At 57.9% G+C, this 26597-nt stretch overlaps 2 protein-coding genes across 4 annotated transcripts; one reads left to right on the top strand and one right to left on the bottom strand.

Moving 5' to 3' along the window:
* The first annotated feature begins 602 nt into the window (after nucleotides 1-602).
* Nucleotides 603-13042, top strand: NELFCD (negative elongation factor complex member C/D). 3 transcript variants are annotated; one of them, XM_043553566.1, is made up of 15 exons: nucleotides 603-743; nucleotides 4438-4553; nucleotides 4799-4908; nucleotides 5754-5863; nucleotides 6957-7064; nucleotides 7671-7823; nucleotides 8039-8169; nucleotides 8823-8988; nucleotides 9224-9358; nucleotides 9791-9930; nucleotides 10634-10748; nucleotides 11750-11845; nucleotides 11925-12065; nucleotides 12417-12546; nucleotides 12640-13042. In XM_043553566.1, the coding sequence occupies exons 1-15, from the start codon at nucleotides 624-626 to the stop codon at nucleotides 12672-12674; spliced, it is 1806 nt and encodes a 601-aa protein (XP_043409501.1). In that variant the 5' UTR covers nucleotides 603-623; the 3' UTR covers nucleotides 12675-13042. The 3 variants fall into 3 exon arrangements, 2 of the variants coding, with proteins under 2 accessions (XP_043409501.1, XP_043409502.1); XR_006292860.1 differs by having other exon boundaries at nucleotides 612-743; nucleotides 11925-11976; XM_043553567.1 differs by having other exon boundaries at nucleotides 623-743; nucleotides 4441-4553.
* Nucleotides 13043-13102: 60 nt separating this feature from the next.
* Nucleotides 13103-21737, bottom strand: CTSZ (cathepsin Z). The gene is made up of 6 exons (XM_043553568.1): nucleotides 21557-21737; nucleotides 21013-21176; nucleotides 16784-16963; nucleotides 14888-15038; nucleotides 14435-14597; nucleotides 13103-13622 (listed from the first exon to the last, which is right to left on the bottom strand). Exons 1-6 carry the CDS (start codon nucleotides 21685-21687, stop codon nucleotides 13512-13514), a joined length of 900 nt encoding a protein of 299 aa, XP_043409503.1. The 5' UTR covers nucleotides 21688-21737; the 3' UTR covers nucleotides 13103-13511.
* Nucleotides 21738-26597: the final 4860 nt, after the last annotated feature.

Below are 26597 nucleotides of genomic sequence, written 5' to 3'. Positions count from 1 at the left end.
GGGCATTTGAGAGCAGTTTTGCCTTCTCGGGCCCTTCTTCTATAAAGAACTATTTAATGTTATATATTACACTGCATCCACTGGTAGAATTCGTATACCAATTATACAAATACAATCCAGGCTGGATTCATTATTACAATATTCATTGTTATTCTGATTTTGAAGGAAATGGGAACATTTTCGTGGGCCCTGGACACTAGGCCCAATAGGTCAGCCCTGCTCTTGTGCCCCGTTGTCAGGTGAGAAAACTGATGCTCTCAGGACCGAAAGTCACGGCGAAGAAGAGTGGAGCCGGGACCCGAACCCAGGACAAGAGCGAGTCTGGTCTTTAACTTCTATCCGGAGTTAAAACCCCTGGGACCCACCCAGGCTGTGCTCCAGGATCCCTTCGGGGCGCTCTTTCCTCCCCGGGAGCCCAGAGCCACCAGCCCAGGACAGCCTTTATGCCCCGCCCCCTCGCTCAGGCCCCGCCTCCCGCCGGCTCCCGCCGGCGTCCGGGCGCCTGGAGCCACGACTGAAGGGCAGCTCTCTGTGCCCCGCCCCTTCCCCGGACCAAGGCGCGCGGCCGCGGGGGGGCGGAGCCGCGGGACCGCGCGTGCGCTCGCCCGCCTCTGCCCGTGCGCATGCGCCGTGTTCGCGCGCGCTCGCGGGAGAGGATGGCGGGGGCCGCGCCGGGCGCCATCATGGAGGAGGACTACTTCGGGAGCGCGGCCGAGTGGGGCGACGAAGCGGACGGTGGCCAGGTGAGGGGGGGCGCCGGGCGCCCCCGACGAGGACCGTTGGTCTCCGTCGCCGGCGGGCCGGCCCCGCCCCCGCCGCGCCGGGCCCCGCGGTCACCGAGTGGTTCAAGCACAGCCCGCCCCGCCCCCTCCCCGCCCGGGGCGCGCTCCCCGCGCCCCCAGAGCGCCCGCCACCCGCCTTCGTCCCCGGGCCAGCGGGGCCCGCCCAGAGCGCCGCTGCCCGTCGAGGGGCGAGCACGCGGCCTCTGTGCGTCTCCGTTTCCTCCCTTGCAAACGAGTGGGGGCGGGGACGGGGCGGGAGACCGGGCGTGAGGTCCCCCGGCGCCGCGGCCGCCTCGCTGGGGTCTGGGTCGCGGAGGGGCCGACCACCCCGTCGTGTCACGACGGGGTCCCAGTGGTCACTCCCTTGGGGCCGGCCTCGGCCTACCGGCCCGCCAGGCGTATAAGGCACGAACTCGACGGCGGATCGGGCTCAGAGCGCCAAATTTGAACAACTAAGTCGCTTAGAAAGTCCAAACCAGCATCATGAGGGGGAAAGTGCAACTTTGGGCTTTCGTAACACGTGTTTTACTGTTTGTAAAACGTACTTTTCGGTGCTTTGGTCTGATCCAGTCAATCCTTCCATCGTTGACCTGGAGGGGTTTGGTATGGAGGCTGAGGAGGGGTCTTCCCTTGTCCCCCCATCCCCCCCCCCCCAGGAGGGTTGGGAACTCCGACCTGGTAGCCCCAGCCCTGCCAGTGTAGTCCAAGTTTATTCTAATCTGAAAACCCACCCGAAGTGCTTGTTTAACATGCAGCTTCTCAGGTCCCTCCGCTGGAGACAGACAGGTTGGCCTGGAGGGGAGCCTGGGGATTTGCCGTTTAGCAAGAGTGCACATCAGGTGTGGGAAATACCGAGCGCTTTGAAGGAAGGACGGAGTGGGGCGCAGGTGGTTGAGGGGGGCAGGGGTGCAAGGGGGGCTTGGGAGCTGAGGATCGGAGATGCGAGGACAGGTGCTGTGTTTGTGGAGCAGAAAGGAGTCCTCGGTGGTGAGCCGTCTGGTGGATGCGGCGGCCCGGGGTCTGCGAGGGAACCAGGTCTGAAGGGCCTTTGACGGCGGCTGAACGTGACTTGTTCAAGAGTGTGGGGCAGGGAGTGACAGCACAAGGTTCGTGTGTTCGGAGGCAGCTTCAGCGGATGGCCCGTGCTCGCGCTGTCTCACTCCCCTCGCAGGATTGCGAGCTGGCGAAGGAATGGGGACCCAGCCCAGGTCCTTTGTCTCCACCGCCACTTTATCACACCGCTGGACAACCAATGGGACGTGAATGAGCTTAGTGGTGGCTTCGTGTTCCGAGCGTCCCGTTCACAACGTCACAGCACTGGTCACTCTGGGCCTTCCAGGCATGACCTTACCACTGACGCATATCCAGGGGCCGTCTAGACCAGGGCCCTCGTTTTATAACCCGACAGTCCACCTTGTGCCCTAGTGTGTGCCGCTAGGAACGGCAGAGCCAAGCGTAGATAGACCCCGCCGACAGGAGGCTGGGGAGTCTCGCGTTTGGGGAACTTTCATCGTGACCCCCATTCAGTGCACCGACCCTCAGAGGCTCTCGGTGATGAGAGGGGTGGACCAGATGTTCCCTTCACGTACATGCTGACTGCTCGGAGGAGGAAGAGGAAGTCCAGCAAGGTGACCGAAGGGGCGACATGAGCTGGATTTTGAACGGTGGGGGCGGGTCAGTTTTCGTGACGCCAGGTCTGCTCGCTTGACGCCACGTTACTGGACCTGAGAGGCGGAAGACGCGCACGGAGGCCACGGTGATGTTAGGTCCAGGTGATGACGATTCAGAGCTGCTGAATGCCGGTAGTGCAGTCTGGCTTCGGGTTGCCGGTGGGGGCTGGCAGGAGACGAGACCGGCGGGGTGGCAAGTGAAGGGTTAAAGTCACGCTAGAGGTTGGAGAGCCTTTCTGAGGGAGACTGGAAACTTTACGCAAGAGAGAAGCATCAGACGTGCGGCCTGTGAAGACCGTGGTGGCGTCAACGTGGAAGGTGACCGAAAGGGAGGCGTGAGGCTGAGCCGCCCGGGACATACTGCTCCTGCAGGCACGCACAAAATAAGGAATGGGAAAGGCGGGAGGAAGGGCCGGCGGGAGAGACCTGTGGGAAGCAGAATGGGCGGGTCCTCACGACGGGACGCGCGGTGGAGTGAGGGAGCAGAGGGTGTGAGGGTGACTCACACCTTTGTGAGTTTGGGGTACCCGGTGGATGACGGAATCCTTTACTAAAACATAGGTGGTAGGACAAAGATCTGTTCAGAGGTCAGTTCTGGACCTAATGAGTTTGGAGAAGTAGCAGGCATCCGAGGGGCAGTGAGAATAAACTGCTGACACTTGAGTCTGGAGCTCGAGAGAAAGAGATCCAGGCCAAATTCTAGATTTATGAGCAGGGAGGTGGCATCACCCAAGAAGAGGTAGCAGGAGAGAGTAGGGCTGAGGACAGAGGCCCCAGAAAACAACAGACCCACAAGGACGAGTCTCGGGGTGAAGGCCAGCCTTCCTTCACGGCCTTGCTCCAGGCTCCCCGCACAAGGCAGGTCTGAAAGACTCCCCAGTCCCCGCAGAAGGAATCTGCTCCCAAAGCATTGCTTACAGAATTGCCCAGGGGTGGGCAGACTTTTTGGTAAAGGACCACATACTAAAGATTTTAGGCTTTGCCGGTCCCTGTCACGACCACTTAACTCTGCCGTGACGGGGAGAAAGCAGCCATAGACAATATGTAAAATTCCAAAAAATTCTCAAACGGGTGTGGCTGTGTTCCAACAAAACTCTACTCAGAGAAACAGAAGGGCTGGATTTGGCCCTGAGCCGCGGTTTGCTGATCCCTGGTCCAGCTCTTACACCATCATGTTAGTCACTTGCATGGAAGGTTGGTCTCTCCTCGTTTGTAAAGTCCTTTGGCAGAAAAAGCTAGATCCTGTCTTCTATTTCCGGGGATTTCTAGAGGCAAGTACGGTGCTCAGTACAGAGTAAGCATCTAAAAAGCATCTGCCTAGTAGTTGGGATGACCGTGTTAACACCGGATGGACCTTGATGTCACACATCATCCTGCTTTGTTCTTAGATTCAGTGACTTGCCTAAGGTTGTTTCCACACAGAACAGGGCCTAGTATCCAGCCAGTCCTGCTGATTGGAGGCAAGTCTGTGATGTCTGCTTCCTAACAGCGTATTGATGGCTTGTGCCTTCGAGAATCACTCTATCAGTCTTTGTTGGAAAGCATTAAATGGCACATGTGAAATAATAATAGTGAAAACAATAATAACTGACATCTGTTGAACTCTCACTGAACGTCAGGTGCTAGGCTTGGTTCGTCCAGAAATTGGATTACAGAATCCTTCCAAAAGTCCAATGGGAGCAGCCACTGGTATGATCTTTAATAGAGGAGGAAGCGGATACCCCGAGAGCTTAAGTACCTTGCATGACCACCGTACACACGCGTGCCAGCATGTAGTTGCGATACAGACCCCCTTGGTGTGGTCCTGGATTCCATTTTCTTAGCCACTCGTTACTTGTCCAGCCCACTTCCTGAGATGATCACAGAAGTCAAATGAAGTAACGTATGTGGAATGCTTTTGAAATGGACAGGGTTCTGCAGATTTAAGGTGAGATTGCAGGATACTTGCGTTGATGAAAAAGTAGCCTGGCTCTTTTTATCACCAGCAGGAGGATGATTATGGAGAAGGAGAAGACGATGCGGAGGTCCAGCAAGAATGCCTACATAAATTTTCTACCCGGGATTATATAATGGAGCCCTCCATCTTTAACACTCTGAAGAGGTGTGTGAGAAAGGTCATGTGTGTGGGGAGGAAGCTGGGGAACTTAGAGACAGTGTGTAATGGACCCAGAGGGTGATCTGCAAAAGCCAGAATAATGTGATTTGGGAATGGAAAGCTTCTAGACCCCACCCCACCCCACCCCACCCCCGCTTTAAAAATCTTAATATCCTGGCTATCTTGTCATTGATCCCCATGCCCGCCTACATTCCTATGAGTGTCCTAGCTTTTTTTGTTACCTTTTCTAGGTATTTTCAGGCAGGAGGGTCTCCGGAGAATGTTATCCAGCTACTGTCTGAGAACTACACTGCCGTGGCCCAGACCGTCAACCTGCTGGCCGAGTGGCTCATTCAGACAGGTGCTTTGTGGGTGGCCCCGTCCTGCCTGGTCACCCCCCCCCCCCACCTTTTTTTTAATAGACCTTTGGATCATTATAATGCTGATAAACCGGAAAGGCCTTGTTTGTTTTCCTGGTTTTTAAGATTTCTGTAAGTGGGAACTGAACTTCTTACCCATGTTCATCTGCTTGATTCCTATCTTTGATTCACTAATTTGAGGTTTATGGGTAGCCTGCAAATGGGATTCTCATGGAGCTGTTTTCCCTACCATGTTGTAGAATTATGGGGTCAGACTGTATACCCTCACTGCGTCATTTCTAAGAGGTCTCTTGTAGCAAGCGGTGGATGATGGATAATTTAGGCCTGGGTATGATTGTGGCTTTTAGCTAATCTGATCAAGGTAGAGCCTCACTGTAAGGCCACTGAGCTGGGTGCAGATGACGTCATGGAGTAGGTGCTGCTGGAAGGCAGTGGGTTCCCTGCTGCCCCAGCTCCTGAACACGGTGCACCTCTCACGGCTGGCATCTGCTCTCTTTGCACCCTGTCGGGTATGTCTTTCTGTCCTCCTGCCTGTCTGTTTTGGCAGTTTGTCCTTGTCTTTACCGAGGCGTCCAAGATGCTGCTGTCCTTTCCGTGAAGGCAGACGGCCTTCTGTGTTCTGCCTTGGGCTCCTTTTTTGGGTCTTACCATTGACCAAGGTTAATAAGTCTGAATTTTTATGAGTGGTCCCGAATTCCAAGTGGTCAGAGGCAATTCTGTGATCTTTGGTTCACATACAGACTTTTGACCTGTCTACTTTTTCCAAAGTAGTGTAACAAATTGAGAGATGGCCATTTTCCATCTGGCTGTTTTCATTTTCTTTCAGGTGTTGAACCAGTGCAAGTTCAGGAAACTGTGGAAAATCACTTGAAGAGTTTATTGATCAAACATTTTGACCCCCGCAAAGCAGATTCTATTTTTACCGAAGAAGGAGAGGTGAGGAGTCTGTCTTCTTTTTCTAATGCCAGTTCTTGGATCTTTTGCTCATTCCACGTGTGCAGTGGAACGTGGCGTATTAGGTAAGTAATGCAAAAAGTTGGGTCCTAAAATCAAGGTGTGAGACAGAAATTGTGTAGAGTCAGAATTGCCCTCAAAATGCTCTCTGCAGGGTAGTGAGCTCTTGCACACTGAGAGGCGCACAGGTGGTGAACTAGAGAGGAGGACTGGCAGACTCACACCTCTCACTTCTGTCGACTCTCGAGCACCGGTCCTGGGAGTGGTGTGGGGTACTCGCCCGGGTCCTCCAGGAAGCAGACGCCAGGACGGGATTCTGTGTGCAGGAGATACGAACAACACGCCTGTGAGAGAAGATGGGCGGGGGCTGGGGAGCCACGATGCAGGTCTGGGCTCAGAAGGCAGAAGGGAGGAAGGAAGGTTGGGGGTGAAGAGCCTTAGGCGACCGTGCAGTTTTCAGAAAGTTCCAGCAGTGTCAGTGGGTGTCTTCAGGCCACAGTCCCCTGTCACTGGAGCCCCATGTCTCCTGGGAACCAGCCTGCCGGGAGCCCTGCCGTACTCGATTGGTGGCTGGGAGTATCCGGCGGGCAGCTGGCCTTGGCACACGTGGGAGGTGGACTCAGAGGGTCTGTCAGTCACACAGTAGGGGAGCTGAGAGACACGTGTTCGCGGCCACCACACATGGCGATGGCCAAAACCTCTGCCCTATCAAACGGCCTTTTCCTCTTGCCAAGGGCAAGATGTGGCATATGCGTTACTTGTGCCTGTGCTGCGGCCACACTACGTGTACTTCCCTAGACTCGAGTGGCTCCAAGAAGCGCTTTTCAGTGACTCTGGTGTGCGGTTGAGTCCTCCAGAAGCCGTGAGTGGGCTTTCAGGGCTCCAGCGCTGCCCCTCAGCTGCCCGTGTGGCATCGCCAGCTCTGGTCTGCTTCCTGTGCCAGGACCACAGGGCTGGAGCTCGACGCTCACGGGGGCTCTTCCAACTGGAATGTCCAGTGGTTGTTTATGCGATACCGTCTTCACTAAAGCTCAAGCGCGGCCTTTTATCTCGCCGTCCGTTTGTTTGTTGGCAGACCCCAGCTTGGCTTGAACAAATGATTGCACATACCACGTGGAGAGATCTTTTTTACAAACTGGCTGAAGCCCATCCAGACTGCTTGATGCTGAACTTCACTGTTAAGGTAGGCAGGGGACTAGTGTCACAGAAAAGGCGAAGGTGTTTATGAGTGAGAGTTATGTTAGTTGGGAAGTGGTCTGTTTCTTTTGAAAGGTCGTATTTGCTTTTTGGTAAAGGTCTCCATCACTTCGCCTCTGTAAATCTGAACAGTGAGAAAGAAAAGCATAGAATATGTATATGTGTTTTTGGATCAACGTGGACTGTGTTTTAGGATTTGGCAGGAACGTATTTTTAGAGTCCATCGTGTGCTGAGAGGACCCTTTAAGAAGGCCTGGTTTGGGGCTCTTGGCTGGCTTAGTTGGAGCATGTGACTCTCGATCTCGGGGTCGTGAGTTCGAGCCCTACGTTGGACACGGAAATTAGTTTAAAAAAAAAAAAAAGAAGGCCTCGTTCGTCCACTTCATGTTACACACGAAGAAACCGAGATGGGATGGTTAGCCGGGGCCACAAGCCTAGTCAGTGGTGAGGCGGGGATCAGAATAAGCGTTTGAGACCTGAGACCAGTGTTTGCTTGTCCCACCTTCCCACGCACACTGACGACAAGCCAACTTCCTGTGAAACGTGTGGTCACTACCTGTTGACACTCTGGCCTCTCGTTTTTGTATCGTAGCTGATTTCGGACGCAGGGTACCAAGGGGAGATAACGAGCGTGTCCACAGCCTGCCAGCAGCTGGAAGTGTTCTCTAGGGTGCTCCGTACCTCTCTAGCTACAATTTTGGACGGAGGAGAGGAAAACCTTGAAAAAAACCTCCCTGAGTTTGCCGTAAGTTCTTTGTGTGTCTCAGAAGGCGGCCGTGCATCGGGGTCCTGCGTTTTCAAACATGAAATGCTTCTTCCCTGGAGAGAATGTCCAGGTCAGAAGGCCAGTTCCAGCATAATAACTTGCATGCAGAGTGGTTGGGGGTTTGGCTCTTTTGTCGACATCTGTCACTGCCGCAGTTATGGAGCCCCAAACTCTCTCCCCCTGCAACGTTCCAGAAGATGGTGTGTCATGGGGAGCACACGTACCTGTTTGCCCAGGCCATGATGTCCGTGCTGGCCCAGGAAGAGCAAGGAGGCTCCGCCGTGCGCAGGATCGCACAGGAGGTGCAGCGCTTCGCCCAGGAGAAGTGAGAGACAGTGTTTGTGCTCGTCCTGGTCCTGTCTAGGTGCTCCCCGCAAAGTTCCCCCTTCGCCCTGTGTTCACCGGCAGAGACTCTAGGCCCTCCTCTTGACAGACAGATTGACTCCCTTCTGTCTAGTAGAGCTAGAAAGGTCAGGGTAGTTTTAGATACACGGAGAGAGCTTGCTTTCTGAAGTTTGGCTTTGATGAGTATTTTATAAGGTACTTGATTATTGTGCAGTTCACTGGATCTGTGACCCTGTGTTTTCATATATTAGGATTCATCAATAGCAAATGATAGCGGTCCTGAAATAGTTGTTCAGTAGTTTAATTGTTCTGTTGCGGTCCATATCTTACGGAATAAAACTAGCCCTTGCTGGCTTTATTCTCTCCTAACGGAGTCTTAATAAGACATGAAAAGTGAGTGGCTCCTCTTGGAAAGTCTGCAAGCTGTATCCAACCCTTCTTTCCCAGTTAGCTCTAAATGCTGTTTTTGTGGGTCAGTCAAGATACCAGTGAATGACAGACATATGAAAAAAAAGGGACCCAAACAATTCCAAGAATGAGGTGTGGGAAAAAAGGAAGGAAAGAGGCAGAGAAGGAAGGAGAGGGCAGGGAGCCACCTTCCTAACAGTGGGATCTGTGCTTTCCCTCACCCAGAGGTCATGATGCCAGTCAGATCACCCTTGCGCTGGGCACAGCTGCCTCCTACCCCAGGGCTTGTCAGGCTCTTGGGGCCATGTTGTCCAAAGGAGCCCTGAATCCGGCCGACATCACGGTCCTCTTCAAGATGTTCACAAGCATGGACCCGCCTCCTGTTGAACTTGTAAGTTGCCTTCATTTTAATAATAAGGTGGGACCCCCTCCATCCCGATTAGAAGGGTTATTTTGGAAAGCCTGTGTTTCTCCTAAGTCTCTGAATACAAATTCGTTTCTGTCCTTTTCCTCATCCTCCCCCGTCACGTCCTCGGCGGGCCCTCACTCCTGCCGTAAGCGCATATGGACTGACCTGACGTCTCCTCCGCGCGTTCCTTTTCATCGAGCCGTGTGTGTCTCCTCAGATCCGGGTGCCGGCCTTCCTGGACCTGTTCATGCAGTCGCTCTTTAAACCAGGGGCCCGGATCAACCAGGACCACAAGCACAAGTACATCCACATCTTGGCGTATGCTGCCAGCGTGGTTGAGACCTGGAAAAAGGTACCATCAGTTCTGAGGATCGATGCACTTTTAGGGGGACAAGTAACCTCCTCTCTTTGGTGTTATTTGGGAATTTGGGCTGTAAGAAGTCATGAGCCCAACTAGTGTCAGAAACCTGTTTGTAGTGTTCGTGCATGAAATAGTCGAAGTGCTGAATGTCTCAAGAGAACGTGCATAGCATCTGTTAATACCTTTCACGCTGGAATTTGAAGCGCGACTACAGAAATAAGCAGGTCCCTCTCTGCCACAGGCCCAGCCTCACTGGCTTGTTCCTGCACGCCGGGCGACTCTGACGGGTGGCAGCCGAAAGGACTCGACTCCAGGGACAGGGAAGGGGGTTTGCAGAGAGGGGTAGCCTGTAGCAGATGACCCCAACTGCAAGGCCACCGGGACTCACTAACTCTGTGTGTGTGTGTGTGTGTGTGTGTTCAGAACAAGCGCGTGGGCATCAACAAAGATGAGCTGAAGTCAACGTCAAAAGCCGTGGAGACTGTTCACAACTTGTGCTGTAATGAAAACAAAGGGGCCTCCGAGCTAGTGGCCGAGCTCAGTACACTTTATCAGTGCATCAGGTGAGCATGTTAAACCTTAGTTCTGAACTTGATCCTTCTGGAGGAAGTTGGTTGAATTTTCATTTTATTAAAAGCTTATGTATTTAACAAAAGCTTCAGAGACACTGATTTCAGTTTTTTTGTAAAATGTATATAGAGGACTTTAAATTGTTTCAGCAGCACGAGTACTTCTCAGGTGCTTATCTGCCGGAAGTCTGTTCATGAATTAGCCTGAGGAAATGGAAGACCAACCAGAATTACAAAAGCTGCTTTGAAGGGAAGGGTCTATTTACCGTAAAAATCAGGCCAACGAAGCGTTGCTTGTGTAGAAGTGACGTGATCACAGCAAGGATACAGACGCCTGCGTTGATCAGACGGGCTCACAGAGAGGGTGGTCCTCTTAGGTGTTTGAGGCTTTCCCCTGGTAGTCTCTACTAGGGACCGAGAGAGGGTTTGCCAAATAAAACTTCAGCCCAGTCCAGGCTCCCTGAGAGTTCTGCATTAACGATCTTCTTTTAAACCAATAGTGGTTGAAAATAAGCCAGTTACTGAGTTTGGGTCCCTGTAGCACACGTTGAGAGGATCCCGGCCTCCTGAGACCGTCTCTCTGACCAGCATCTCCTTGGCAGAGCAGAGGGAGAGCCACTTGCTGGGATAGATGGGGTGGTGGTGGTTCTTCTTTTAACTTCATTTAAAGGAAGCATTGTGCCCCATTTTCCCGTAGGTTCCCGGTGGTGGCCATGGGTGTGCTCAAGTGGGTGGACTGGACTGTGTCAGAGCCGCGATACTTTCAGCTACAGACCGACCACACCCCGGTACACCTGGCCTTGCTGGACGAGGTACGGGGGCTGCGGGGCCTTGGGCGGCACTCCGTGTCCGTGCCTTATCCTGCTCGTGCCTGTCCTGCCGGTACCTCTGTCACTGAATCCACAGGCTACTCGGTACAGAGCTAGTGACTTTTTATCCTCAGGGAGGATTTTCCTTTTAAGGAACTGGTTTTGGGGTGCCTAGATGGCTCAGTCTGTTAAGCGTCTGACTCTTGATTTTGGCTCAGGTCGTGATCTCACCATTCATGAGATTGAGCCCCCCACCAGGCTGTCTCCACTGACAGCATGCAGCCCGCTTGGGATTTTCTCTCTCCCTCTCTGCTCCTCCCCCTGCCCCCAGAAAAAATTTTGTAATGTTTCCCGATCTATTTTAATTTTTTTAATGTTTATTATTAATTCTTGAGTTAGACAGCACGAGCAGGGGAGGGGCAGAGAGAGGGAGGGGCAGAGGGGGAGACACAGAATCGGAAGCAGGCTCCAGGCTCCGAGCTGTCAGCACAGAGCCCGATGTGGGGCTCAAACTTGTGAGCCACGAGATGACCTGAACCAACGTCGGATGCTCAACCGACTGAGCCACCCAGGCGCCCCTATTTTTGAGAGAGGGAGCACAAGCTGGGGAGGGACAGAGAGTTAAGGGGACAGAGGATCTGAAGCAGGCTCTGTGCTCCCATCAGAGAGCCCGGTGAGGGGCTCGAACTCGGGAACCATGAAATCGTGACCTGAACTGAAATCAAGAGTTGGACGCTTAACCACTGAGCTTCCCGAGGGTCCCAAATAAAAAGAAAATTTAAAGAAGGAACTTGTTTCATTGGCTCCATAGATTTCTCAGTTTTTAGCAAGTGTTCCGAAAGGACGAGCAAAGGCACGGAAGCTGACCGGCTTTGGGCGAGGGCTGCCGTCATTAGCCGCCCGCTGTCTGCCGGCCGCGACGGTGATGGCGGTTCCGGGCACCGATGGTGAGCCCGGGGGCCCGGCCGCGGTGCTCAGCGAGGCCCCCTTTGGCGTGTTTGTAGATCAGCACCTGCCACCAGCTCCTGCACCCCCAGGTCCTGCAGCTGCTTGTTAAGCTTTTTGAGACGGAGCACTCCCAGCTGGACGTGATGGAGCAGGTGAGCAGGCGGCCCACGGGCTTCTGGAGGCTGGGGAGAGGACCCGTTGTGACGGATTTGTCTGCCCCCGCCCTTGTAGCTTGAGTTGAAGAAGACCCTGTTGGACAGGATGGTTCACCTGCTGAGTCGAGGTTACGTACTTCCTGTTGTCAGTTACATCCGAAAGTGTCTGGAGAAGCTGGACACTGACATTTCACTCATTCGCTATTTTGTAACTGAGGTCAGCAATACACCGTTTGTTTGTTTCACGTTTCTACTGTTAACGCTAGCGGCGCCTTTTGGCTTAATTAGTTTATTTTGTGCCCAGCTCTGAGAACCGTGCTCTCTGCTAATCGTGGTGACAATGGTTACATACCATTTACCAAGCACATCCCACCTTCAGGAGCCATATTATGTGTTTTGCCCGTAGAACCACCTGGGGTCTTAACGTTGGAGGCTCGTATTGTCACCGGGGAGCAAAGAGCGGGGAGGGGAGGGTGACTGTCCCCAAACTGTCTGCCATTTCATCGGATGATGGTGGGACGCCGCTCGTGGGCTGTGTGGGGAACGACCTGCTGCTCTCTCGTCCTAGGTGCTGGACGTTATCGCTCCCCCGTACACTTCTGACTTCGTGCAGCTCTTCCTCCCCATCTTGGAAAACGACAGCATCGCAGGCACCATTAAAACAGAGGGCGAACATGACCCCGTGACGGAATTTATAGGTAGGGTTGGGACGTACGTGTCCCTCCGCCGCGACCTTGTCACCGTTCACCTCCTGTTTCTAACCCCGTGCCTGTTTTCCTTCTGTGTTAAAGCTCACTGCAAGTCTAACTTCATCCTGGTGAACTAATTCGGTGCACCCTCCGGAGCTGACACAGAACGTTCCGAGACCAGTTGTGGGAAAGCCCTCCCAGGAGCCGTTGCCGAAGAGGCCCCGTCCGCATCTTGGGACCGGGCCCTGGGGGAGGAGGTGGGGACTGTGGAGCCGCTGCTACGGGCGGCCCCCTCTCCTAGGGGCTCGCGCTGCCCCCAGACCCTGCTGCCCGTGTTCTCCCCCTGGCGAAGGAACGGAGTCCCTCCCGCGGGTCGCGGCGAGCTCAGGACCAGAGACTCGGAGATGAACTACCTTCCAAGGTGACTTTTCTCCCAAGAACCCGATTGGTTGACATTTTGTCATGTTAATTTTCCAAGAACAAATTAAAAAGTCTTTCTGCTGGATCGGCAGGTGTAGATCCTGGTGGTGTTCTCGTGTGTAAATAAGGCACGCTCAGGCTCCACTCCCGCGGGGAGTCGTGTATTTTATTCATTACCACTCGGGTGATCTGAGATGGCCTTCTCCACCCCCACCACTGATTCCCAGGTGAAAGAACAACTGGTGATCAGTCTGACCTCGTTTACCACATTATAGGCCACCGCTGCCCAATAGAAAACCAAATCACGTACTGAGGAGAACAGAGACCACACTCTGGCCGGGCACACGGTGCTGCCGGCCCCGGGGTCTCCGCCCTCCCATTTCCGACCCTTGAAGGATGGCTTCCCCGCCAGCTGGGCAGCCGTCCGCTCGGGTCAGCCCCGAGTTCCTGCAGACGGCGGCACTCCCGGCCCAGCGCCCTCAGCGATGGGATCCCCCCTGACGAGGGCTCACGATACCATCTCTTAAACCCCTGCTCTTCCGGAGGCCTGGGTCTTAGACGATGGGGTCCCCGAACGTGCAGTTCTCCTCGATAGCGAGGTTGTAGTCGGCACCCTTCCCGTCTTTGTAGGTGCTGGTCACTATCCGCATCCAGCCTCGCTCACCCTGTGGCGGGGGGGGGGGGGGCACCACACGTTCGCTCATCCCCGTCTCCTGTGCCCCCCGCTGCCCGTGCGCTGCCCCGCCACCGTCTCAGGCACCGTGCCTGCCCTTCCCGGGACCCCTACTCAGAAATACCTTCTGTGAAATACTTTGGCTTGGTTAATATTTAACAAGCGAGGTACATGGCCCTGTGAGCCCAAAGAAAATTAATGTAACTAAAATGTTGACTCTTCAAGCCGGATGACTTAACTACCTATTAATATCCCCGGTTTATGGTCTTTTAATAAAAACACTGAGTTCATCACTTCGACATTAATCACTCTCCCCCACTTCATAGTAATGAATTTGTGTCTTCAGCGGTTAATGGTTAATACTGGGCCTTAGAAATGAAAATTCTGGCAGTTAATTTATCTCCCCTGGATTTTTGACCCAACTCAAAAGTAGTTTTGAAAAAAATGCCGCCGTATTGGGGCGTATCTCCTAAGAGAGCCGAAACTGTGCCGGCAGAAAGGATGAGATGGTTGCGAAGGAACAATCGGGCTGAACCAAAAGTTCCAAAACAGCGCTTTGCAACCAGGGCGGGGTCCCCAGGAGACACTTGGCAAAGTCCAGAGACATTGTTGGTGGCCACGTGGGGCGGGGAGGAGCCACTGGCGTCTAAGGGGTAAGGGGGAATGACAACCCTCCCCCGACGAAGGATCTGACCCTAGATGTCACCGGTGCTCCTGGGCCGGAGCAAGGAGCCCCCCAGCCCCCGCTCAGCGCTGCAGTGCCCGGCTGCGGAGCCTGGGGGAGGGTGGGGGGAGGGCCCTTACCCACGGTTCTCCCCAGGAGTTGCGGACGATCCAGTACTCCGTGCCGTCGCTGACACCCCAGCCGGCCACAGAAATGACGTGGTTTATGTAGGCCTTGTCGTGGTACTCCGCATAGATGCCTCCCGTGTAGTTGACCATCTTCTCCGTCGCCATGATACCGCAGCTGAGCGCCAGCGCTTGAATCAGCACTCGGGTGGGAAGGACTCACCCCCCCTTACAGACGGTCCTGTGGACCCAACCCGGGTCGCGCATCGGGACGACCCTGCCCGAACTTCTGTCCCTCACTCGAGTGTGCACACGTGTGCGTGCGCTTCACCCTCGCTACGATCCCAGACGCCCTACGATCCCTCACACGCCCAGACAGGGAAGTCGGCCCCAGGGAGGGGGCGGGGTGGGGAGGTGACACTGACTGGGGCCCCTGTGCCCAGCTGGCAGGGGGCTCCGGCTCCTCACCTGATGGGGCCGTTGGCGTAGATTTCTGCCATCATCTTCTCCCGCCCGGAGAGGGAGCCATAGTCGCCGACTTTCCAGAGGGTGTAGTTCTGGATGGCATGGCACTCTCTGAATTCAGTACAGGTTCCACACTGGTTAAACTTGTCGCACTCTGCGGGACAGCACGCGAAGTCGGCGTGAGACGGGCCCCTCGGGGACCCGCGAACAAAGAAGCACGTGCACACGCCCTCTCCACGCTTAACTAACAATCGGGAAGCATCTTGCCGACAGGTGCTGCCGAACTAGGCTCTTCGTCCGGCTGCGAGGGAGCGGGGAGGACCCCCTCCCCAGGCTTCGGCAGGGAAGAGCACACAGCTTAATCAGCTCATAGTAGGCACTCAAGAGCGAGCCTGTTCTCCTTTAAAGGCCAAGAGCAGGGTCTTTTCACAACACAGCTGAAAGGAGTGGAATTAAATTATCAGCTTTTAATAAGCTAATTGTATTGTTGGCTAGTGAACAGGCCAATACATTTGGAAAACATTAAGCATTTTCTTATTTATTTATTTTTTTGGTTTGAGGAGGTTTCAAGAAGTAGGCTAAAAAAAAAAAAAAAAAAGACCAAGTGTGGCTCTTAGTTGTGTAAGAAAACACCATCCCCTGCGCTGTCCCCGGGCCCTCAACATCCCACTTTGCACCCCTCCACCCTGCCCTGTTACGGCTCTCGTGTTACCTACTTGTTACAATTTCCCAGATTCCTCCCCCAGGACCACAGGCTCCTTGAGGCCTAACCTGCTGGTTTCGTTTGTCCCCAGGACACCAAGTGCCCCAAGCCCAGTATCACTGGCAAGGGACAGATCCGCGGCCACATTTGCTAATACAAAGAGCGGACTATGTACCGGCAAACAGTCGGCTCTGCTCAGTGGCACTGGTGGGTTGGAGGGGCCTGGCCTAGGCTGGACGAGACCAGTGCAGGGTGAGGGAGGGCAGGGCCCCTGGGACCACCTGATCCCCCATCCTGCAGAGCCTTCTCCCCTTCACCTGCCCTCTCCTTGGTTCTCTGACCCCTGTTGTATTTACCACTTCAACAAGACTCACCCAACCAGTCTGGGGGAATTCGTTCTGGCTGGGCACTACGGCTCCGGAGGCGACGTGAGGGCACCGTGGGTGTGGCCCAGAGTATGCTCGGGCCCTGAGAGGGCACTGGGTGCTGCCGGAACTCACCCTTTTATGGAGGGAGAGGGCAGGGGCGGAAACGCACTCGGGCTCCCCCTTCCTCCAACACTGCGGTCTCAAATGTCCCATTAAGTTCATCCCAGTTCTCCGCCCTGGCCAAGAGGGAGCTCTGCCAGCGACAGGTGACTTAACGGCCAATTACGGGCTGGACCTCCTTTCCTTCGGCTTCCAAGGAAAGCAGCCTAGGGCTGTGCCAGCTCCCGAGACTCCAGGCAGGCTGGCTCTGCTGGTCCCTGCAGGACCCCTCGGCCCCACCCCTGCCCGTGTGCTCACAGCCCAGGCCGGGGAACGAGCTGATGCCGTGTTCCAGCCGGGCCCTCGTGCCTCCAGTTCGGGGCTGCAACCCACCTGCAGGCCTGCTTTCCTCACCCACCCTGGAAAACCTTCTCTTCCCTCTGCAGGGCTCACCTTACAGACGCCCAGGAAACCCCCAAAACGCCAACATGGCAGAACCCAAGCACCGTGGCCAGTCCTGGCCACAGGGGACACGAGGCTGGAGACACCCGCCCCAGGTCTTTTCTGGGGGTCTTCTCAGGAAGGACCGTGGACTCCCAGCTGCCCGCTCCCCCAGCCCCACGGGGTTCAATTTCAAGGTGGCGGGGGGCTCCCCGCTCCGTCCCACCCTCCCCCAGCGCCCCAGCCACGCTTTCCCCGGGGGGACGGTGGGGGCGGGCGGGCACCTACCTTGGTCCTTAGCCTGGTAGTTGTTGCAGGTCTCGTCGGGGATGCCGTGCTCGTGGGCGTACCCCCACACCGGCAGGTCGTTGCCCCCCTCGCAGGAGCCCGCGTCGCCGCAGTCGATGACGTGCTGCACGGACAGCAGGGTGGAGGGCCAGGCCCCCTTCCTCTTGATGTTGATCCGGTCTGCGAGGGCAGCACGCGCACCCGGTCAGCGCCCGCCCCTCGGGGTCTCCGCACTCCAAGGCCCCCCGCCCCAGCCCTTCCGGGCACGGAGGCGTCTGTCCACACCACTGGCCACCCAGTGCCAGGCGGGCAGGGCCAGGTCCTTCTGCCCCGCTGCCCGCGCCTCGGAAGGGCCTGCTGAAGGGCCCGCCGGCCCCCAAGACAAGAGCGCGGGACAGGACAGTCCTGCCCCTTGAGGCGCCACCCCCACAGCAGCCCCGGGGCCCCCTCACCTTCCTGGTGTCACCGCACAGACCTCCACTCATCTGACCAGCCCCGTGCCTTCAGAAACCCGCCGTCAATCTGCGCCTGCTGCCCCTTCCTCCGTGCTCCCTGGCCGCTCCTTGGCCCAGAGAGCTGTCCCTGGGGACAGCCCTGTGCAGCCCCCGGGCCTCCCCGGCCGCGCCAGCTCCAAGCAGCTGCCGCCACCTCACCTGCTGACGACTGCACGTACTTCCCTGGGCCCGTGTCCCGCAGGGCTCAGCTCCAGACCCCAAGCACGCCGCCTGACACGCAGCAGGGGTTCACGAAGTACCAGCCGCGTAAATGAGGGAACGAATTTTCTTTTCCTGACCCGAGCCCGGCCCTGGCTGCTGACCCCGGGAGGTCACGCCCCTGGCAGCTCCTGATGGAGGCTCCCCAGCCTCACACCCCGCGGTGCAGGGCCTGCGGGCCAGGAGAGGGCCCCCTTCGCCCTACTGCCCTCTCCAAGCCATTTTGCCTCCACCGGTCTCGGTTTCCTTCCACACGGCGGTAAGGGTGTCCCCGTTCTTGGGCTGATGCCTGCTGGTGCACGGGAGGGTTTGCCCTCAGCCTCAGCCCCAACCCCCACCCATCCGAGGGCTCTCCAGATTCCACTGGAAAACTCCAAGGCAGGTCCCTCGACTCCCTGCCACCCGGGGTACAGGCTTTCTGCAGCCTGCACCCACCTTCTGTGGCACATCCCTGCCCGCCCACCCGAGGCCCAAGCGGGCCCTGGGCCCTCTCTCCCCCATCAGTACCTGCACACACGTGGACCTGCCTCCCCTTCCTCCCTCCCCCCTCTCTCGTCCTTCTCTTTCTTTTTTTTAATGTTTATTTTGAGAGACTGAGGAGGAGAGGCAGAGAACATCCCACGCAGGCTCCATGCTGTCAGCGCAGAGCCTGACGTGGGGCTGGATCCCATGACTCCGATGCTTAGAGCCACCCGGGTGCCCCCGACATCGGCAAAGGGCCCCTGAGCCCCGCACGCGCCTCCCCACACACTGCAGTTCTCTGCTGCCTCGTGAGGCTCCCGGCAGCCCTCCGGGTCTCCATTCCCAGCCCCGCTGTCCCTTCGGCGCCGGGCCAACCTGGCTGGGGTCTCCTCCCCACTGAGGAAGCTGCTCTTGGAAGGCCGAGGACCTCCATGCTGCCAACTCTGAGGCCTACTTCCCCAGCCTCGTCTCCTCCGGGCCCTGCCCGGCAGCGGTGGGCAGCAAGGCTGCTCCATCCGCGGCCCGGTCTGGCCTCCCCTGCACCCGGATCAGGCGTCCCCTCCCTCCCTGACCCAACCCCCGGGGGGGGGGGGGTCAAAGACGCTCCCCGCGTGGCCCGAACGTAACTGGAAGTTCCTCTCCACCTGCTCGTCTTCCTCCATCACCCACAGGTGCTTGTCCACACCTGCTGTGCGCCCGGCGGTTCTCAAAAACAGTCAAAGCCCCGACCCGTGGGGTCCCCACACAGGACAGGGAGCCCGCGTACAGAGGCTCTTGTAGGTCAAGTAAGCATTCTGTGCTCGCTCTGCGTGCAATCGCGGAGGGTTTCCAGTGGGACAGAAGTACAGTCCGACCTGGGGCTCAGTAGACAGGTGGACGGCAGGGGGGCGAGGGGGCAGAGACCAGGCGGTGCCAGCGCCCGGGGCTCAGAGTAGGGGTGCAGCGATGGGGGCTGCAAAAAGCAGAGGGGTTCAGAACATACCCTGCAGGTGAAACCGACAAGATCCGTCCCAGGATCGAAAGGGGGGCGGCGCTAGGCTTCCACGGGAGCGACGGGAAGGGTGAGTGGCTCGGCCAGGTGGGGTGGGGGGACTGAGGCGTGAGGTGTCCGGGCAGAGGGAGGGCAGCGGACAGCTGGTGTCACGGAGGCGCAGGTGAAGGCTGAGACCCGGGGAACCCAGTGCTCACGGGGAGGGGGAGGAGCTGGCAGAGGATATGGAGGCGCAGCCAGGAAGTAGGAAGAGCCCCGTACTGTGTGGTGAAAGGCGGGGACAGCGCGCCAGGGACAGGTAGGTGATCAAGCGCGACCGTGGAGGGCGAGGCCCGGCGGCTGACGGCTGCACCTGCCGGCGTGGCGGCCCCTCGCGCCGAGTGGGAGGTGAAGGGAGGCTGGACGGGGTCCGAGGACGGAGGAAGGGGCCCGCAAGTGGGGCAGTGGCTGGGGCGGCATGGGCTCCAGGCCTCCTGCGCACGTGCTCCTGGCGATGGCCGGGTCCAAGCACAGGGCAAAGGGCCCGGGGACAGGAGGAGAGGCAGACCACGACCGGCTGTGTTAGGTGGCAGCCCGCCGGGCCGGCGCCCCTGGAAGTCCCCTTTTGAGGGCTTCTGTTTTCTCAGTGAAAGAGGAAGAAGGGTCCTGCTGCTGGGGGACAGCGTCATGGGAGGAGACGGTTGCCCCGGAGAGTCCGCTCCGGAGATGCGGCAGGGCTGACCCTCTGAAAATGGAACCAGGTCGAGGGCTCGCCCTGGTGACCTTTGTGGCTCTTCTGTCCATCCCCCACCCCGAGGGCCACCACAAAGGCCCTCTTTCAGTTCCGCGCTGTGAGCACCATGCCCGCCGAGGCCTTTGCCCTGACCCTCCGCCTGGGCCTGCCCACACCCTGCCCGCCCGGCCCAAGGCCTTGCAGGGGCTGCAGGGGTTAAGCCTCTGGCTCCACATCCCAATCAGGGGGCCTCCCAAGCCTCCCACACCTTGGAATGGCACCGCAGCCTATCTGCCCCCCTTCCTCCTCCTTCCGGCAGGGCCAGAAGGATGCCCCAGACCACCCCCCTCCACTCCTCGACCCAAAGACGCCCAGCAGAAGTCCTGGCCCAAAGGCCAGGCTTCTGGGCTCTACTCCCAGCTGCCACTCACACCACACCCGAGTCTCCTGACCTCCTTGCCGGGGACCTCAGCTTCCTCATCTGCAAAGTGGGAACAGTCCCAGGGCAGCTCGGAGGCTTCAATGGAGCCACCAAGCCTCAGAAGCGGCAGCGGCCTCCCTGTTCTTAATCAAGTTAACACAAGGCCACGAGTACACCAGGCCTGCCCAGTGAGCTGCCCCGCGGGGACGAGGCCGTGGTCCCCTGCCCCCCCAGCCAGACAGCCCCTTCTGCAACGGAGACCCGTCACTGGAGGCCCCTGGGCCGCCACTGGAGGTGGCGGAGCCCCTCCCGCACCTCCCAAGCCAGCGTGAGGCTGAATGGAGGCCCGAGGCTGGGGGAGGTCTTTGCTCCCTGCTCTCCCAAGGCAAGGCCCAACAGCCCTCGTGGGTGGTGTGGCCCTCAGCTTCCCCTCCTTCGTCCCCTCACCGGGGCCAGGGGCCAGATGAGAAACCCGGCCAGCCTTGCTCAATATTCCAAGCCCAGGATGGGCGTCAGCTCAAATATGAGCTGCTGCTGCAAAGCAGTTTCACTTCCTCGTCCCCAAATACTGGCAGGGGACTTTGGGTGAGTCTCACCTCTGGTCTGATCCCAAAGGGCCGGGGTCACAAGCTTTGGGGGAGAAACGGCACCTGGGAGCCGCATGTCACGGGGCGGCTGGCCCTCGTCCTGTCTGCCACCCACGGGCCCCAGGCGGACGCACAGTCCAGCCTGCAGTACTTTGGCCTTCCCTCCACGGGGAGGAACCGCAGAGGTCACAGGTCAGCTCCCCGAGGCTGGAGAGGCTCGGCCACCTCCCGCCCCGCGCTGAGCCCTGGCGCAGAATCCCGGTGGCTGCCTGCGCCGCCCAGGAGGCAGTGTGGACAGGCCTTCGCGGCCCACGGTCCGGAGGGGCTGCGGAAGCCCACCTACCCGCCATGGCGCTGGTGCTGCCGTGGGCCCAGCAGGAGCCGCAGTACTGGGGGATGTGCTGGTTCCTGGTGACACTGGCGTAGTTGACGCCGTTCACGTTCCGCCAGTCCCAGCTCTTGGGCAGGTCCCTCGGGGACAGATACTCGTGAGGCCGGGGGTACGTCCTGGGAAGAGACCAGCACGAACAGATACAGCGCCCGCTCCCCTCCCCAGAATGACAGGCTGTGGGAGCCAGCGCCCGAACCCCCAGGGGAGCCCCTCTCCCAGGGGGCACCCCAGCCCCCCCCCCCCCAGGGGGTCGTGAAGGAGGCAGCGCAACCCCACATGCGGGAACCACATGGCTTCCTCGCAAGCCCCCGCCCCCACCCAGGCCCCCAGGTGAGGCTTGTCCCACCTTCCAAAGGTAAAGAAAAAGAGCGATCCCCCCCCAAAAAACACAGGATCTGGATTTGACCCTCAAAGGTCACGGGAGGCAGGCAGCACGCCAGGTTCCTGGAACCCGGGGGAGCCCGGGGTGGGGGGCCCGGCCCCGCGCGCGGCCGACCTGCGCCCCAGCTTGGACAGCTGGTCCCCCCGCAGGGGCAGGCGGCAGCTGTGACCCGCTCGGAAGTAGGGCCCGGCCCGCGCGCCCGCCAGCAGCAGCAGCAGCAGCAGCAGCGGCCCGGACGGCGCCATGGCTCCCGGCCCGCCGGCCTCTCCCAGCCCTCCCCGCCCCGCCCGGGCCTTAAGCCGGCCGCGCCCGGCGACACACCCCCGGGGCGGGGCCGGCCGCTGGCCCCGACCCCGCCCGCCGCCCCGCCGCCAGGCCCGCGGCCCGGCAGGTGCAGCCGCCCCCGCAGCCCGCGCGCGCATCCCACCGCGAGGCCCGCGCGCGGCCCCAGGTCTGCGCCCCGGGCCTGGCCTTCCCGGCCCCGTTCCCCGGAGGCCCGGGCTCTCCCCGGAGAGGCGCTCCCCGTATGCCGAGAAGGAAGGAGAGATCCGTCTAGAAGATCCCCGCCCCCCCACCCGCCCCAAGGAGAAATTCCACCGGGCCCAGAAATCATTACCTCTACGTTCCAACTTCCAAAGATGCTTGAAAAGCTTTCCTGCTAACAAAACGCGTCATGGGTCAAAGGGGAACCGAAAGCAGAAGTGGGTCCCCGAGGCCCTGGTTTTACGACCTAACAGTGCCTCCCTCCCTCCTGCTCCTCGTGGGTGGCAGTCACTTGAGCAGACCCACTGGCGGCCGCCTTCCTCCGGGAAGAAGAGGTCCAGGCGCTTCATGCCAGGGGCCTCACCGGCCGTGGGGGCCACGGACGAGCCCACGCTGCTCTTGCGGGGCTCGAATGGGCATTCCGTGGCCTCCCCGCGGCCCCTCCCTCTGCCCGCGCCAGGCTGGCCATCAGACGTGAACACGCGTGCCTCGTGGGCTTCCAGCAACTTCCCAGACCACCCTCGGAAGCGCTGAGGTGGTCGGGGAATCCCGGCAGAGCGGGGAAGCCTGTCTGGCAGAGCCTGTCGGAGCCCGGCGGGCCGCAGAGGCAACGTCCGGCCCTGCTTTACCCGTCCAGAAGTTTAGTCCCTGCTCCTGAAAAGCCGTTCGCTGAGGCACCGCGCGGACGTGGGCTCTAACCACTGACGTGTCCTGTAGCTTCTTGCGAAGTCGGCTCCTGGTTGGGAGGTGGGGTGGGGGTGGGATGGGGCTGCCTCCTGGTTCTGGGAGATCAAGCTCAAGACTGCACTGGGGGGAGGGGGCAACTGAAACCCGGCCTCCAGATGCTGGTTTGCCCCAGCACGTGTCCCGAGGCCTGGCCTCAGAGCCCTTTGCTCCACTCTGGGTAGGAAATGTGTCGCACAGGCTTCCCCTGCCGCGTCACATCCACTGAAGTGAATCAGGTCACCCACGTGGGGGAAGAAAGCCAGTGGCTGTCCCTGTCATGTCACCGGGTGGGGTATTCCTGAAAGGTGGACTTCTGGTACCTTCTAAAGAGGAAGCTAGAAGTTCATCACTGCTTCGGGACAGCCAGAGTGCTCACAACATGGCGGGTGACAAATATCTTGGAGACCCTTATCTCGACAGACGGTCACGGTCCAGACGGCAGTCACGTGTTTTACAACATCAGATCCGAAGGTCCAGGATGGGGAGGGCTCACTCAGTGCTTCCCCTCTGATGGCTGGGCTGTGAGGTCTGAGGCCTCATCCCTAATAATGGGTGAAACTGTGCTGACCTGTAAGTTTTTCCACCGCAGGGGCTGAGGGCAGGTCACCCGAAGTGGCCGCTTTGGCGTGAAGGTTACTCTCAGCGGAAGGCAGCTGAGACCCTGCGGGCTCAGAAGGAACGTCTGCCCCTCCCTTAACTCCATCAAAGAATCTAAATTGTGGGTCTTTCCCGGAAGAAAGGTTACTGGCAGAGATGCATTTTATCTGGGCCACCCATCTGTGTGGCAGGACCGTGGACGTCTAGTTCCCTGCTCTGCTCTTATTGAAAGGGCGGGCCTGAGCTCGAGCTAGCTCGAATAAAGGCTCTTTGCTTTTGCATCGGACTCGGCTCCCTAGTGGTCTTTGGGGATCACGAATTCTGGGCATAACATTATCTCCGTGTGAAGGGCACTCCTTCCCTCTCAAGTCCCAGACCCCGTCCCCCTAGTTCAGGTCACGTATGCCTCATTTTGCCTGACTGTCTTTGGAGTTTCTGTCTGCGTGGATTCCCGGTACGCACGCCATTAAGTGTGATTTTCTCCTGTTACTCTGCCTCGTGTCAATTCGGTTCTTACTCCAACTAGAACAACCTTTGAAGGGGACCGGAATCCTTTTTTTTTTTTTAATGTTTATTTACTTTTGAGAGAAAGAGAGACAGAGAGTGAGCAGGGGAGGGGCAGAGAGAGAGGGAGACACAGAATCCGGAGCAGGCTCCAGGCTCCGAGCCGTCAGCGCAGAGCCCGACGCGGGGGTTGAACTCACGAACTGCGAGATCATGAGCTGAGCCGAAGCCAGGTGCTTAACCGACTGAGCCACCCGGGTGCCCCAAAGGGGACGGGAGTTCTTGCTCCCCAACATCATTCATACCGCAGTGGGCGAGCTGGCTGCTCTGAAGATGCGCTGGGTGTAGATACTGCGGACGCAAGCATGTGACCCTGTGCTCAGCCGGTGCCCCGCTCGGTCTGACACTGGCTTTTGCACCAGGCCCGGGTTTTATTTTGCTCCAGGCCCTGCAAATTCTTTGCTGGGCCTGACTGCTCACTAGGCCTCTCGGGGTGGTCAGGGTCAGACAGAGGGGTGGTGTTTTAAGGTTCCCTGACCCAATTGTAGCCTGAGACGTGGGTCCCCTTCCCGCTACCCCCCCAAACACCAAGCAGTTCTCAGACACCAGTTGTGTGTCTGATTTTTCAGTTCAAATCCTGACATGGTCTGGTGCCGGATTCCAGTCCTACAAGACTGCCCCCACCCCACCCCCCGCCCCCATCAGAGGCCACTTGTGAGCCCCAGGCTGTCACCTGTGCTTCTGGCCGATCGACTACAGATTGGAGGTTCCAAAGACCGCCCCCCACCCCCCAACCTTACATTCGATTAATTTGCCAGAGCAGCTCACAGCACTCGGGGAAATACTTACATTTACCAGCTTATTAAAGGATAAGAATCAATGGCCAGATGAAGAGATATGGAGGGCGAGGTACCCAGGAAGGGGGCGGGGCTTCCAGGTCCCCTCCGGAGGCCTCCCTCCCCACCCTGCCTTCCATTAACATAACAAAAGACTTTTATCGCCCCGAACGATTTCACAATTCCAAGGCTTTAGATTGCTGTGAGCTAGAAACTGTGGACAAAGACCGAATACCTGGGAGAAACAGATTTTGGTCATCCAAGTGACCAAATATGAAGTTCCTATAAATCACGACATTGCAGGTGGAAAGTCAGGTGGAAAGGTCTGGAAGCATCAGCCCTGTGGAAGGCAGGTTGCAGGGAGGGGCGGGGTAACGAACAGGACCTCTGGAGGTGGCAAGTTGGGACACCCCAGGATCTTCCTGACAAAGAAGCAGCTCACGCTCGAAAAATGACGGAAAACCGGACAGGAGGAGGGGTAGGGAGTCCGGACATTTCAAATCACAACTTTCAGGCCGCCTGGGTGGCCCAGTCGGTTAAGCGTCCGACTTCGGCTCAGGTTATGATCTCGAGACTTGTGGGTTCGAGCCCCGCGTGGGCCTCTGTGCTGACGGCTCGGAGCCTGGAGCCTGCTTTGGGTTCTGTGTGTCCCCCTCTCTCTGCCCCTCCCACTCACACTCTGTCTCTCTCTCTTTATCTCTCGCTCTCAAAAATAACTAAAACATTCAAAAAAATTAAAACCACAAGTTTCAAGGCAAGGAGAAGGAAGTGAGGTCTCATGTGATCACCCTGTCGCCTCGGCCCCTGTGATGTCTCAAACCCGGGGAGCCAAGCGGACGTGGGGCTCTCTCTCACCTCTGAACTTGGCTGTGGTCTGTGGGCGCCTGTGTGCCTGGCTGACCGCTATCAGAGCAGGCTGGCTGTGTCATTTTGGGGGTTACTGGTGTGGCAGGATTTTTTACCACAATACCCGGGACTCATTGCTGCTTCGAAGAATGAAGAGGTGAACACAAAATGAGCAGCAGCCAGAAGTTTCTTAGACCGTAAGATCCGAAACAGAATAGTAGGAAAGCTCTCTCTACAGAGAAGGGACGTTGCGAAAGTGAATGCCTGAGGACTATAGGCGAGGGTCCTTGGTTGTTTTTTTTCTTTATTTTACTTTTTTAAGGTTTATTCATTTTTCAGAGACAGAGCGTGAGCAGGGGAGGGGCAGAGAGAGAGAGAGGGAGACACAGAATCCGAAGCAGCTCCAGGCTCTGAGCAGTCAGCACAGAGCCCGATGCGGGGCTCGAACTCATGAGCCGTGAGAGCATGACCCGAGCCGAGGTCAGACGCCCAACCCAACGAGCCACCCAGGGTCCTCGTTTTATAACGTTCTGGTCAGCGCCCCCTTCCCTGCCTCCTGGTTCCTTCTCAGGTTCTACCCTTACTGGCTTGACAGCTCTGGGCACTGGATTGTCCTTCCCGATTGGCTCATTTCCGTTGTACAAAGGGTGGTCTGTGGCCATAAAAACTTAGGTCTTTTGTCAAATTCGAGGGCAACCTGGGGGGGGGGGAGGAAGTGGGGTCTGTTCCATTCTTAAGTTCCAAGATAGGTGTCTTCCCCCTCCCCCACTCCCGCCAGGGACCTCAGGCCCTAATCTTTCCCTCTCTGCCCACTGAATCCTACAGCCACTGGGTGGGGGACTCCTTTCCGCCGACGCTTCCGAAACACGTTCCATTGAGGGGGTGGCTGTGGACACAGGCGAACCCGATTTCGGCCCAGCGGCTGTGCCGAGAGCAGTGTTGGGATGAACTGCTGCTGGTGAAGTGGGTTTGGCCCCGGAGCCCTCGGAAGGGCACGCAGATCAACTCGGACGGTGCCTGGGACCCAGAGGAAGGCACCTGCCTGAACTGGCCACCTCCCCCAGTGGCTGCCCCGGGTCCCGGTGGAATCTACCCTCAGGATCTGCTCTCTTCAGAGCAGAGCCACCGGACCAGCAGCTTTGGGGACTTGGCAAACCGGACTC

Source organism: Prionailurus bengalensis, chromosome A3 (genome assembly GCF_016509475.1).
Source record: "Prionailurus bengalensis isolate Pbe53 chromosome A3, Fcat_Pben_1.1_paternal_pri, whole genome shotgun sequence".
Lineage (NCBI taxonomy): Eukaryota > Metazoa > Chordata > Mammalia > Carnivora > Felidae > Prionailurus > Prionailurus bengalensis.
Note: the sequence above shows the minus strand (reverse complement) of the source record. Positions and strands in the feature narration are given on the sequence as shown.